This window comes from Lissotriton helveticus, chromosome 3_1 (assembly GCF_964261635.1).
Source record: "Lissotriton helveticus chromosome 3_1, aLisHel1.1, whole genome shotgun sequence".
NCBI classification, from domain to species: Eukaryota; Metazoa; Chordata; class Amphibia; order Caudata; family Salamandridae; genus Lissotriton; species Lissotriton helveticus.
Genome location: NC_136061.1, coordinates 1,774,932,247 through 1,774,947,501, shown reverse-complemented (window position 1 = coordinate 1,774,947,501; position 15,255 = coordinate 1,774,932,247). Strand labels below are relative to the sequence as shown.

General features: G+C 44.5%; 1 protein-coding gene across 1 annotated transcript in view; it reads right to left on the bottom strand.

The window, feature by feature from the left end:
* The window catches only part of LOC144825139 (uromodulin-like), a 130,497-nt gene that overhangs the window by 47,966 nt on the left and 67,276 nt on the right, over positions 1-15,255 (bottom strand). Inside the window, exons 2-5 of the mRNA XM_078684007.1 lie at positions 9,838-9,912; positions 8,988-9,193; positions 5,786-5,895; positions 1,009-1,236 (exon numbers count right to left, since the gene is read on the bottom strand). Coding sequence (XP_078540133.1) covers positions 1,009-1,236; positions 5,786-5,895; positions 8,988-9,193; positions 9,838-9,886 — 593 coding nt within the window. The 5' untranslated portion in view covers positions 9,887-9,912. The remainder of the gene's footprint in view (positions 1-1,008; positions 1,237-5,785; positions 5,896-8,987; positions 9,194-9,837; positions 9,913-15,255) is intronic.

Below are 15,255 nucleotides of genomic sequence, written 5' to 3'. Positions count from 1 at the left end.
CATAATTTCCTCGCCCAATCTCATTCCCTTGAGTGTGGCAAATATAAATGGCTCTTCCACTGAATCAAATGCTTTTTAAATGAGGAATGATGAATCGAAGCTCACTGTGAATGTGACTGTGAACAAACACAACTACGCGTTCCTCATTTAATTCAGATTTTCATACATATTCAGTGTGTTATTAAGATCTAGGGTGGTGTGGCTAGGTTGCTACCAGTCCATTGTCCTGATGAAGACCCTGTGTGTTTCTTCGCGAGGGGGTTAAAATGTAGACTTTCCAAGGGTATACCCATATCTTTAACTGTGGGATTTCCAAACCCCAATGTTCATATCATTGGGTTTGTTATGGATACATTCATGTATTCTTTGGGTGGGGACCCAATTTATATATTGTAAATATTCATTTTGTGTTATTATATGTTTGTCAGGTTCTATGACTCACTGTACTGCCCTTGCACTGCACTGTCATTTGGAGCACCTACTTTTGATTACGTTGGATGATCAGTCTACTACCTTATTTTTGTGAGTTGAAATATAAATTTCCCATCTTCATTTATGTGAATATTTGTCCGTCATTTTTGCGTGTATGTTGAACTATCGTCAGAAACATTGTTTCGAATAATTTCTAGAAGCACACTTTTCTATATGTACTTTGTTACCCTTGTTCTTGGGTATACGGGGGCCCCCATTTCTTGGTAGACTACTGGACATAGCAGCAAAGTCCTTTCTAGGCATCCAGTAATTGTTGCTATGGATGCATTAAATCAAAAGGTCTATTGCTATGTGGGCAGAGGACTTAGCTCAACATACCGTCGAGAAGACAGTTACATGTACAGTTTCCACGTATGCCAGGATTTCTCTCTTCCTTTTGCATCATGGTTAATTATACAGGCGTTGGCACATTTGGCTTTTGTACAAATACAAACAAAAATACAATATATGTTGAGACTGTCACAGAGAGACACCCCACATTTTCTGCCCCCATGCCCGTCGCCCCTTCCCACTTACCCACTCTGGAGAAGTGATACTCTGTTTGCATCATCCGCAGAAGCGGTTGCAGTGGCATAGCAGTTCTCCAGCAGCAGCACTATGCCTTCTTCATTGGGGCTCACCAGCTGCACCTTCACGTACACCTTCTTACCCAGCGGCAAAGCCCCAGACTCTGGAATTGTGTAATTCGAGTCGACAAATACAGTCATTTCTGCCCTTGGTGTTGTGCCAACTGATTCAACAACGCTGGTGAAAAGCAGAATGACATCGATGAGTAAATTAACTAAAAACAGAACCTGAAAGAATGTACTGTCATTGTCACTAACAATAGGCATCCTAGAGTGTTCCTTTGATGATGTCTGAGTGGGTTTTGAGAACGATTGTGGAGTTTTTTACTGGATGGCCCCTTTAAATAGGTACAGGGCAGGTGCAAGGGTTTCTGTTGCCCTCACAGAAATTGCATTTTGCCATAGTATCATACATGGTAATGGAGATGCAGTTCCAGCCTGCATGAGTATCTGGGACCCCTTTGCTGATGGTGCCTTGGGCAGCCACCCGGTATTGACTTACCCTAGAATTAGCCCTGCCATACTTTCAGCCAGTACTACCTTTTAACCCGATAACGCTTCGGCAGAAAAGAAAAGTAGCCCAGTCCTCAGACTGCAAGTCTCTGCTAGGACCAGGCTTTCTTCTTAGCCACAGTAATGACTATATGATGGCCAAGAAGTCAAATTGACCTGCTCCGTGACTAGTCCAATACAAGATGGGAACTGGCTGCTGATTATGGCTATTGTATCATATCCAACATTAGCAGAACAATGCATGTAAAGTAGACTTTTACATTAAACCAATCATGCATATAGGACACAATTTTTACAAGTCCAGTCACGTTTCCTTCCAGCCAATTACAAAGCGCCATATGTACGAAACATTTCCCCATGGACACAGAATGGGTAAAACTCTTTGATACATCTGTCCCAAAGTTCAATCAGTACTGAACAGTATTGGTTACTGTGAAAATGCTATTGCCAGCAACACGGCATATTGAACTGTTGTAAAAAAGCTGTATTAAAACCAATAAAGCCCACAGGTTAGTTTTCAGTCACTGCAGAAGAACAATTTAGTTTTTTTTATATCGCCAATTAAGAGGCTCACGGGGTTTATGAAAAAACGACTGCCTAGTTGCTTGGTGTGTCACAGCAAACCTAGAGTTACCAGAAGATGTGTCATTACTCGATGCAATGCATTAAGACTTTACTCTTTTTTTAAATGACATCTTTTTAGACAAAGGATATTGTCTCTCATTACTCTCAATATGCGTTTCTAAAGAGAACAACACATGCAGATAGACACTACTGTTGTGAGTGAGTGAATTCATATGCAGAGTTTTGGAGTGGATTGAATTTGGTTGGGGAGAGATAAGACACCTGCACTGCGGACTGAGAAAAACAATTAGAGGAATATACTGAAGTACCAGAGAGAAAATAGGGGGCTTGAGCAAAGAGAAATCTGTTTTTAAGGTTCAGATTAAATAAATTGCCTATTTCTGAGAAAAATTGGAGAGGCAAAGAAATAGCGGTATGGAAGTGTACTTGATATTACGATGAATCGCTTCTCCAGGTCATATGCACATTAGTCAATACTGACAAAAATTATTTGTAGCTTTGAGAAATTGGGTTGTTGGTTGACTAGGGTGTGAGCCCTGGTCAAACATCAGCCACAATCCCTTGCAGGGTTAACCACAAAAAGTCAATAAATCAACATGTGCTTAACTATGGGTAACTTGGCACAAAATGCAGTCAGGCTTAACTTAGAGCTACTGTGTAAAGTATCTATACAGCATCCACACAGCAATAAATTGAAACCACAACACAGGAAAAATCCCAACAATAGAGTACATTTTAATAAATTATTTGACACCAAAACAACAAATATCCACTCAGTAGAACCGGAATTATGAAGTTTTAAAGTTTTTAGTACAAACTAGTGCCTGTCAGTACAAAGTGCCAACTGCGGACATATAGTCCAGTGAGACTGTGTCAAAGTCACAAGTTAAGGCCAACTGTGAGATGGAGCACAGTTCGTATGCAAGAAGTGGATTAGGCCTGGTCAGCGCTTACCTTAGGACTTAGAAATATTCTTTAAAAAAATGTTCTGAGAAGGTAAAGTTTAGCGAGGCAAGGCTGCAGGAAGAATCCGAGGATGGAGCTTCGTCTGTGTATGGCCTTGGGTCGAAGCCTTGATGAAGATTTCTACATTTGGACTTGGTCGCTGAAATGGAAGTTGAAAATCTCCAGCGGGACGAGGTAGAGAGCTGTAGCCGAAGACAGTTCCACAAGGTTAGATACCCCTTTGGTGAAGAACTGCAGAAATAGATTTGCTTCTGTGGAGAAAATGCAGCTGGAGAAGCTGCTAATTCAATCCAACTGGCTATGCACCTCTGGCAACTAGGTGAGCAAGCTTGTCCCGGTCTTCTCCTGGTTCACAGGGCACCTTTGAGCCAAAAATTTTTAAAGTCCTCAGTTTGGAAAATTGGCCATCTGGGCAAATTAGCACCACAACCAAGGGTCCAGGACTGATGGGACACCTCTTGGAGGTTTAAGACTCACTCGGGCTGGGTCCAGTTGCGAGTTCAAGCTGGTGGGATCCTTTTATGATCTCAACAGCAGGGCTGGCCTCTGAGGGTTCAAGGCAGTCCCCAGTCAGCAAAGCAATCATTTCAGGTACAGCAGCAGACTGGCAGAGTGATCAGCAGGTCACGGCAGTAGGCATACCTCTGAGAGTCCTTCCGCAGTTCCAGTAGTGAACTGACGAGTGGGTCTGAAAGTCCAATTTTTTTACCTTGTGTTCTTATTCTGGAAGGTGGGCAAAGCTTTGGGAAAGGTTTTTTGAAGTGCATGGAATTCCCTGACCCCCCTGCCCTAGCTCCACACTGGCTACAGTGACAAAGCATGGTTGTTAGGTCCTTTGTGTGAATGCAGAGCACAGTCTATTCAACTGTAAGTGGGATGTGCTCAGCTCTGCCCTCACCCTCCTAGCAGATGGCCCATTGAGGCACACCTAATCTCGCTATTGTGTGACTGACTGGCAGGAATTTACAAAGTCTAATTGTCAGCTACACCCAGTCATATGACCCAAGACAGGTTGCAGGCACCAAGGGCGAAGGGCAGGTAAATGCCAACTTTTTAACAGTGGTATTTTCAAAATTGTAGTAAATAAATCTGACTTATGACTTTACTTTTAATGAGAGTTTATCATTACAATCTCATAGGTACCAAACAAGAGATAGCTACCTGCTCCCACTTAGAAATCACAGCCTATTAAAGGTAATAAGGAATCCCCACTGTTTTGGGAAGTGTAAGCCTCACAGTGAAAAACAAATTTAGGAGTTTCTCAGTACCAGGGCAAGTAAAACTTAAAAGTACATTTCCAACCTTTTAATTACACCGCACCCGCTCCATGGTCTATGGAATATTAAGGGCCTATCTTAGGGGGGACTTATATGTTATAAAGGGGAGTTTAAGGCTTAGCATGGGGGTTTAAAGTACAAATCAACATGGTAGTGTAAATTTAGACTCCAATGTTAGGCCTGGGACATGTTAGTGTTACTTAGATGGGTGGCACAATAAGTGCTGCAGGCCCACTGGTAGTATTTAATTTACAGTCCCTGGGTATATGATATACCACTATACAAGGGACTTAAAAGTCAATTAAATATGACAATCAAACCCATGTTTATGGAAATGAGCACAAGCCCTTTAGCACTTATTAGCAGTGGTAAAGGGCACAGAGTCCTACGGTCAACAAAAACGAATTTCAGCAAAAAAGTGGAGGTAAGTAGGCAAACTGTTTAGGGGAAGACCACCCTAAGGCTTACATGTCTAACAGTATCTAAAGGCAATGCTTATAAATATGAGGACATTGTAATAGTTGTAATGTGCTGTTATATTTAAATCTCAAATATACCAGAACTGAGTGGAATACACAGGAATGTGGACTGCAGATTGACCCTTCATTTGATAGTTTTATGAATATCTCATTTACAATTGTTACATCATAAAGTTTTACTGTTTGTTTTTTCTGAAACCTGAATTGTTACATGCAACTCATTTTGTTGTACAATTCCATAAATGTCAGTTCATTGACATTAATACATAGAAAACATCATTTTTAACCTCTGCTCCTAAAGAACATATTACACCAGTTAAACAAGCATTATACATCCAAACAAAGAGACCCATTAGAACACACAAGTGGGACAATCATAAAAAAGACTCCATAACCTCAAATAAAGACTCCCATCCTTTAGAAAGAGTTGCCCTGAGACTGTGCCAGACAAGCCCATAATTTGCAGACTCATCCCTTCTATTAAACATGACATGTTTCCAATATATGACAGAATCATCCAAAGATGGTTGAAGTTCAGCTTTTCAACTTTCATATACATGTTCTTGGCTGCTACAAGCCCTAAATAGCTGTAAACCTTCTGCATATGAACATGGAAGGTTTTCTATTTCACTTAGTTATACATTGACTGAATATGTGCATTACTGTTGGGCAGACAGTGACTGTCCCTAGTGATAGCCCATTTGGACCCTCAACACTTACCTCAATGTGTTCAAGGCGAAGGTGCACGAGATGGGGATGTCCACATTGGGATTAGGGCCGGTAGCCAAGAGGTGAACATGGAAGGTTTTCTATTTCACTTAGTTATACATTGACTGAATATGTGCATTACTGTTGGGCAGACAGTGACTGTCCCTAGTGATAGCCCATTTGGACCCTCAACACTTACCTCAATGTGTTCAAGGCGAAGGTGCACGAGATGGGGATGTCCACATTGGGATTAGGGCTGGTAGCCAAGAGGTGAACTGTGCCATTCATAGTAACAATGCCATTCGCGGACTGTGATAAAGAGAAGAAAGAAGAGGGGAGAACACATAGGAGAAAAAAGAGTTGATGTGAATATGAAGAAAGAGGGAAGGTGAAATCAAATGTAAGGAAAGGTGATAAACAGAGAAGAAAGGGAGACAAGAGGAAGATTAAGGAGGGGCAGATATCAAGAGATAAATAAGAAATATGAAGCAGAGTGGGAAGGAGAAGGGGCCTTACAGGAGAAGTGTTGGGGATTCGAAAGATGAGGGAATGGGAAGAAAGAAACTAATTATAGAGGAGAGAGGGTGCAACGAAAAAAGAAATGAGGTGAAGATATCGGGAAAGAGTGCAGGATCTAGGGTAGATCATGTAGGAGAACAAGAGGAGTGCGCCCAGAAAGAGGGGAGGGGGTCATAAAGAAGATAGGAAGTCAAGGGCAAGAAGAACGACAGGTGACTTACCAGGGTAGAGGAGGAAACAGGTTTGAGAGAAGGAAGGAGAGCAAGACACAGAGAGAGAGGCAAGTAAGAGAAAAGAAAGAGAGGGTTTAAGGCAGGAAAGGAGAGAAATTAAAGAAAATAGATTAGACCAATGGTAGAGAAGTGAGGAAAGATTTCAGAGGAGAGAAAGAATCAATGCGGAGCAGAGAGGGGGGCGGGGCACTGAGAGGGTCAAACGAGGAAATAGAAAGAGAGCAGGTAAAGATAGGGAACGAGAACAATGAAAGGACACAAAGGGGGACAGAAATGAGGGAAGAGATATCAGAGGAGAAAAATAAACAATACAAAGCAGGGATGAGGACAGCACGCACCGGAGAGATGTGAGGAGAGTAATGGAAGAGCAAGGGAGGAGGTAGAGAACAGTAAGGGAAAAGAGAGACAAGAGAAAACAAGAACAGATGGAGGCCATGGGAAGAATGCACACGGGGAGAAAAAATGGAAGGCAGAAGAAAAAGAGAAGAGGAGGGACTGCAAAAAAATATAGATGTACAGGCGAGGGCAGTTTCAAAAGAGAAAACAGAGTAGAGGGGAAGAAGAGATAAAATATGGGCAGAAGAGACTTAAAAAGTGAAGGATAGAGGGAAGTGACGAGGAGAGAGGGTAAGAGAAACAATGGAAGAAAGGCAAGGTGGGACACAAATGAGGAGAGATGTAAAACAGAAGGAAAAAAGTAGAGAGGAAGAAGACAAGATGGAGGGAGTTAGAGAGTGGAAATTTGTCAGGGAGAATAAACAGTATACAGAGGAGGAAAGGGGGATGTGAAAGCGAATGGAAACATATAGGGATAATGTGAGTAGAAAAGAATAAATCCAAGAGAGAGGCAGCAGAGTATAAATTAAAGAAAGGGAAACAGGACAGAGAAGAAAGAGAGGTCATAAGAGCAAGATGGAGAGAGAGAAACAGATAAAGAAAAAGACAGAGCGAGCGAGAGAGACATCACTGTTATTTCACAAAAGATAAAATTTTCCCATTCAAGGACCTGAAAGCATCATATCATACAAGCAGAAGACCAGATTTTTAATAGCCCCAGACCAGTCAACACGAGAACTCGAATTTGTAAAGACAGAACATCAGCTTTTAGAAGCGACTCAAAATCTGCTGGTTAAGAAAGGGATCCTCACCCACCACTTTTGAACATACAGTTGCCACCCGAGTACCACTCCATACATTCCAATTTGCCAAATACCACGACGCCGTACTTATTGTCATATGGCACTAAGAATACTCTCTGAGAGGCTGATAAGATACTTAAGACTCTTACAGGGCTGGGCAGAAATGGGATATCAGCCACAAACTGATAGATGTCTGAGCACCATCCCTTGGTCGACTCCACATTGCTTTGCATTGGAACTCATAGCTTCCTGGTAGAATGGTTGCCATTGAAGGCAAACTCACCAGTGCTGCACTATTGGCTGATATGGCGTCGGAATGTCAGCCATATTTTTTCCAATCTGCAATGGTCCTGGTCATGAAAAATCAAAAATGTCCCACACATACTTGGAGAAAACTTCAAGAATAGTAAGAACATTGCTTTTTATTTTCCAAAAAACAAAACTCTACACTTTTTGGGATTTCTTTAGAAACCTGAACAAATTGCAGGCTGGACAGCATGTCTCTGTGGCATGGTTGCAAGCGCAGCTTCTCCGCTAAGGTGGAAAAGCGTCGCCCCACTGCTCTCAGAGCAGTGAAACAATTAAATGATAATAACATAGTTATTATTGTTTTATTTTTTTGTATCTCCGTGGCTGGGTTAGGGCGGGGCGGGGTTGGTGTCACTGGGGGAGGAGCGGTGGCACACTCTAAGTGCGCATGAATGTTTGGCTGGCCGTTTTGGGCTGGCCAAACAGTCACGCGCACTTTGCATCTTTCCCACCAGGGAGTAATGCACAGCCTGGTGGGGAACATGCACAGGCTCCCTGTCCCTCTCTGAGCGCCGAACCACGGCGCTCAGACCAATCACAACACTGCATTGTACTGTTGTGATTGGCTTAGAGGAACCTGGGTGTTTCCTCCTTCCGGGACTCGCAAGGAAGGGGGAGCTCCTACAGAGGAGAGACTGAAACTGTCAAAAGGTAAAGGTTTTTGTTTATAACCATTTGTTTTTGGACCCACCCCCATCCCCTCCCACGTCCATGCCCCCTGCACCCTGTCACCACTGCATGGTTGTCTGGCGGACATTTTGTGGTTTCTCCAAAACTGCTCCTCCTATGGTGGTGGAATTCTAGATCTGGAAAATTAGCACAGTTTGGCTGGTGAAGAAGTAGCTTCTACTGCCCCATTCCACCCGACAAAGCCTACACAGGGCCGCAACGGTCTTTGATGTGAGGTGAGTTTCCTTTTTATTGCTTTACCAAAAGACATTGATTAAGGAGATTTCTTTCCTCTAGCCAGACCCAAAAAAGACTCATCTAAATGTTCAAGGGGATAGTGGTCAGTGGTGGACTACTGTATTCCCAGTCTTCATTAAGAGTCAGAATATTTCACATAGTTATGCTGGCAGTGGCTGTGGACGTCTAGCCAAGCCAGTTGAGACAGGTTGAATTAAAAAAGGCCCAGGCAGTCAGTTGAGGGGTGTAAAGGTTAGGAAGGAGAAGCAAGGAGAAGGTGGAGACAAGTCCTTACGCTGAAATGAAGGCCACATGCTCCACGCAGGAGGGCAGCACTGGATAGTGAGACCCTGCCAGCCGCAGATCCAATGCACTGGCTATCCAGACTGTTCTGAAGCGAAAAACCCTGGTAGCCCTGGCTGGTCATCTCAGAGGCATCGAGAGACACCACAATACCATCCATGCTGCAAGTCACTGAGGGCACCGGGGCCGCTGAGATACCTGGAGGGGAAGAGAGGCAGGAAATTGGGGGCATAAAAGTTCATTGAACAAGCTGTCCCACCAATCAAAGTGAAACAGTGGCAATCAAAAAGAGAGATACAGATCACCCAACTCAAGAAGATGTCGACAACCATAGAGAGCATCACCGAAAACCACATCCATGAAGATATAGATCACCCAATACAACAAGGAGAAAAGTCACTTTGGAGAGTAAGAAAGACCACCACAGTGAAAGATGTGAGCATGTCCACCCTGCCAATCTGATCATGTCCACCCTCTAAGCAATTTTGTAGCTCTGGACAACTCGACTCCCTGCCTTGAGCATGATTATCTCTTGGACAATGTCCACTCCCCTCACCCGAGCAGCTCCACACCTAGACCCTGGTCCTTTGCAGAATGAGTATGCTCTGCTACCTGACGAGACAGCTAGGTGCCTGACAGTTCATAAATAGGGCATTTCAGATATCTTCTATGACCCAAGTTCCAACAGCATTGCCTCAAGATGCCCCAACACCAGGTTTTCACTACATTGAAAGCTGGGTTTGAAGATTCCTGCTCAATACGTGTCCTAACTCATCCCCAGAGTTTCCACATGCTGATTCATTGGACCAGCACACCAGCACATTCACAACCAATTACTTTACCTGACGAAAGAGAGCCAACGACGAGAAGCACCCCAAGGAGTAGCGCCATCTCTGCGACATCCACACTTTGTATACCTGAGGAAGAGAAAGAGATAAGGGATGAATGAGTGGGGTAAATAAACCTTTCCCTCATTTCTGCTCATTAATTTCCTAAGTTCCCCCATACTTGCTGATTGATCTTGCCATTTAAGATCACTTTCTTTTTTCATCATAGTTGTTGACCTCTACTTAGTCTCTGATCTCTTCTCAGTGACCCTCTTAGTATCTGTTCTGCGATCTCCTTGGGCTCTTATCAAGCCTTGGTGATCTCAGGTTCTCTGTGGATACCTCAGTTTGTAGCATCTTCTACAGTGGCGGCCACATACAGATCGGGGGTGGAGGGGTTGTAGGATGGAGGGGAATGTAAAAAAATAAACAAAAAAACACTCACCATGTTGCCGCGTCCCGCGTCTCTGCTCTGTCTCCCTTCGGTGGGACTCCTGCCGAACAGTAACCAGGAAGCACACCCAGGCTCCCTTGACCAATCACAATGCTGCAATGCAGCATTGTGATTGGTAAGCACCCAGGCACCCTTGACCAATCACAACGCTGTAATGCAGCATTGTGATTGGTCTGAGTGCCGCCAGGGAATAGGGGCCTGGGCATGTTCTCCGTGCAGGCTGTAATGCAGCCTGCGTGGAGAACGTGCAAAGTGTGCATGAATGTTTAAGCATTCATGCGCACTTGGAGTGGGCAAACCACTCCTCCCCATGCACTGCTCTGAGAGCAGAGCATCCGTGCCCACCCGCCCGCAAAGCAGCGGGAAACAATAAAATGATACTAACAAGTTATTATAATTTTATTTTTCCTTTACTCACACTGCTTAAAAGAAGTGCGGCGACGCTCCTCCGCCTTAGCAGAGGAGCTGCCACTGATCTTCTAGGTCCAGCTCACAGTCACTTATCACATCATAGTGAATACAGCTTTAGCTAGATGTGAACACAATAAAGATCCACATGGGGCAGTTGTACCCCACTTGAACTCAATACAGTATAGAAACAACATTTTCTCGCTGAGTAGGCTTAGGAAAAATTACTTTTCCATGCATAATGCACATACATCTCTTGGGATTTTGTGTTTTATGCATATAATACATAGGTGGTCATCCATATGAACAAAGTTTGCAATGTATATCAGATGTAGTTGTTAATATTGAGTAGAGGTTATTGTAATACCTTAATACCATAGCTAAAATACTGAAGACAAAAATGTTGAAAAGTAAGTGCAAATAGGGAAGTCTAGCTTTACTATTCTTAACTCTGCATCTACGTACCTTCATGATATACAGATATACAGATATATCTTCAAGGTACCTAGATGTGGAGTTAGGTACAGAAAATCTATATCCATCTACCTATCAATGCTTTTGTCCTTGATATTTTGTCTATGATATTAAGGCATCACAATGTTCCCTACTCGATTATTAGACACCCACACCAGGTTTTCTATCCCATTATAAAGGCATATGAGATACCGGCTCAGTGTTTGCCCGTACAGATGCAAAGGTCTGACAGTCAACCTTGCTTGTACAGTGTATGCAGGTGCAACACACATACTCTTTCACATTCAAGTGAGACATTTTCTACTCAAGCCGCCTGTCTACACAAAAAGCCAAAATCCAAAAATGACTCGAAATGCGGAAAAGTAAATAATTGGGAATTATGCAAGATTTTGTTTATGTAATAAAATGTACTCACACCCCGTGTCCTAAAACCCTTTTAATCTGTCAAGAACAATGTATCTCCACATGTGGCAGGTGTACCTAATGTAATGACCTGGACAAAGCTCTCTGCCATGGCTGGCTTTACCACTGATGGCGCAGGGTGCGACAATGTATTTTGGCGCTCCCAATGACCACTTCCGCTTTGGATTCCCACACTAGCACCCTTTAACAGTGCCCCTCAAGTCTCCATAACCACTCTTTCTCAGATAAATTTAATTAGTTTTAAAGCGTCACTCATAAAAGTGAAGGGTGTCAGAGCACTTTACATCACACACACATTACACAAAGACAATCAATCATACGTGTATAAATCAGTGTATAGGAAACGTTACGTAAGACAGAGGACTACAAGGGGTAGGATTCACATGCCATCCTTACTGGTAGTTTAAGGGTGCTTGGTCAGGAGCAGCACAAACTCAGAATTTAAAGAGTAACACCAAGGTTGGGGGTTGTCTTTAATATTAAGAACTGATTTCTACCCAAATTAACTCTTTTTAGGTCCTGGCTGGTGTGGGCTGTGCACATGCGCAGTCTTGCTGGCGAGATTTAATGATTTAGAGAGCTTTCAGTATCGGGCTTTAAGCCCCGCCCCTCTTTCCCATTGGCCGGCATCGCGGTTTATGCTAAACGGTGGCCAGCCATTGGGAAAGAGCTTTTCCTGACATAGACTTTTCTCTCTTTCAGACGGCCCACTTGAACGGGCTCGTCTGATTTCTGATCGTCGCAAATGCTTTCTTATCTTTATTGGCTTATGTGTTTGAAACACATGGCCCCATAAAGACAAGAAATCATTTTGCGACGAACGGAAATGAAAGCGGATTGTGCTTGTTAAATGAGCAATACAGACATATCATGGAGCATTCATGAAGCCTCCTTGAGGTGTGCTTTTCTGTATTGCCAGCTTGTGATATTCTTTGAGTTGCAGTGTTGTAGAGAGAATTAGATGTTCTGATACTTCGCTTTTTGTGCTGTATTTAAAAAACGAATGTGCCGGTGGAAGGTGCTACTCTTTAGTTGGTGTCCCCCTGAGTTAAATAATTGTTGCTAAACATCTTGCTGCTGAGGGACCAATTACAAGTTAGAATATAGCGGATGCACTTGTATGATCCAGGCATCCTCCCAGACAAATGGACGAACCCTCTCAAATGTGTAATATTAAGGCGCTGCACGTCTGCAGTGTCTCGGTTTCATTCTGAGTGTGAATGTTTGTTGCTGGCTTATCGGCCTCCGTTTGATTTTACATTTGTTCTAGAATCCAGTTTCTTTTAAAATACATCGTGGCACACCTGTCTTCGGACCGAGCGTGGTATGTTCCTAGTGCATGCACCCTAGTGTGTCAGGAATCTTGGCATTGCTCTTCGAGCTCTAGGAGAGAGCGTCTCGAGCCCGGTCTCGTGCACGCGACTGCGTGGAGGCAGCGTAAGCAGGGAGCTCCGTTCCGGGACCCTTGAGGCTGAGCCGGGAGTCTCAGGGGCCGCCTGTGGCTCGCCGTCTTCCTTTTGTTTCACAGCACAGAAGATGTACGGCTTATGGGCTGCTGTGTAGCGGAGGGTGTGACAGGAGGTTGAGGCCATCCTTCACTCCTTGCAGCCATGTCAACTCCTGGGTCTGGCGAGAGGAACCCGAGGCGTGCCTGTAAGTAAAACTTTTTATTCACTCCTATCCAGTGACACCGGTAATTACTAATGGGGGCATGACATGGGTTCTTGTGTATGAGGTAGCGAAACGAGCTCCTCTGAAGGACCGGGGTTACGTTACAACTGTGTGCAAAGGGCGCAGCTTTCAATAGTGCAGCGGGTTCAGTGGCACCGGAACCAAGCATACCGCGGACCCACTTTACTCCCTATTAGTGGCTGGGATTTTACTATCAAACCCGAGGAAGGAGGGTTGGGGTGGGGTACTTCTCACTTGCTATGCCACTGCCAGGTTGAGTGTCCACTGCACAGTGGGAGGCAGCATGCTGTCACAATGGTTCGCGCTTGTTTCTGCCAATTGTTAATACGGTAGTAATGCGCATAACAATGTAATGAATGAAGAGGAAACATCTAAAGCAGAGCAGAGGAAAGTGAGAGGCTTAACATGGATGTGCTGCTTCATTATGTTGTGCTGTAAGCTGCCAGGCAGACATGCGATTGTGGGGGGAGAGCGAGGGTGGCGATTACAGAGCCCTGCTTCCGAGGTTTGTGATTAAAGCAGCATGTTAATGTAAGCTTGTAGAACCAGCCAAGCTCTATCCCTGTCCTGATTAATGCAAGTGCTGCGAATATCTGTAACTCGGGTACCAGCAGCGAGTTTCTTCATGCTGAGATGTCAGCGCGTTCTGGCATTTTTCTGCCACTGTGTTATGAAATCAATGTGTAAAGGATCCATTCAGGCGGTATTGGTTTGGAAAGTGATTCCCAGTCCTTGTGTTGATTTTTCTCATAAATAACATTTGCCTGAGGTCTTTTCGGAACACGTCCTTTTCGCGGAGATGTGCGCGGTAATGCACGGCACTTTCACGAATGGCTCAGCGGATGAATGCTGCCTTGTGCACCATTCATTCCACTGCGTGAAGTTAATCTTGATAGAGCCTTCTGGCAGTCCTAACTGAAACGGCATAACCACTCCTCGACTCGTTTTTATTAGGTCGAGGACCGTCGCACTGCGTAGCAGAGGGCGGAGCCCAAGATTTAATGTTTCTTAGAGGGGACTTGGAACCCGCCCCTCTTCTCCATTGGCTGGCTTCCTAAACGGAGGCCAGCCATTTGAGGAGAGGGGCGTCACTCGGTTCAAGCCCCATCTTTTTAGGATTCGGGGGTGTTTTTTAAGCTTCTTTCTATTTACTTTCTCTCCTCTTCCCATTGGCTGGAATTTTATCTTCCAGCCAATGGGAAGAGGAGAGAAAGAAAACCAAGCCCCCGAAGCAGAAAATTACGGTGCTTTCTCCGAGGCATTTCTGCCTCGCCTCGGAGAAAGATGCTAGTGTCATGGCAGTCTGTTCCCTCCCAGGCACTGGAGTTTGCTGTTACAGTCACATATTCCAGACACATATTCATCTCTACATGTTCATTTATTGTGCACATATGGATCTCCGTAAAAATAAATAAATAAACGAGTTCTTTCGGACTATAGCGCTCGTGGGGCCTTTTTGATCGATCTTTTGGTTAGCAGTCGGACGTAAATTGCTGCGGCTTACATCGGACCATTCTAATATTTATTTTAGTCTAAGTCTGTTTTTTTGCTTTTGTATGATTAGGCTGCTTCCGAATTTTTTAACATGGCGCCGTAGGATATCTTAGCGCAGTCCTCTCTCTATCACCACGTTTTAGTCCTTGTATTAGGTGTGGTTATTTAGAGTCCGTCTTGCGCACCAACCGTTGGCCCGGGACAATTCCAAGCCACGCGACGGTCTGCGACGTTAGATAAGTCCCACTTGAACGCATCGCCGCATCGCTCGCACTCACTTGTGTCCGCCAGGCTGTTCAGCAAGCAGCCGCCACTCTGGCCCACGCTGTCCCGAACTCACGGAGCCCCAGCTCGGCTAAGCCTCCTCCCTCCCTGCCGTGCAAGCGCCTAGGGCAAAGGGAAAGGAAACAGGGGAGACAGGCCGCCTCCCGGCCGGGCGCTGTGCAGGAAGAGTGCTGTTACTTGGGGGAGGAGGAGTGCAGGGCGGG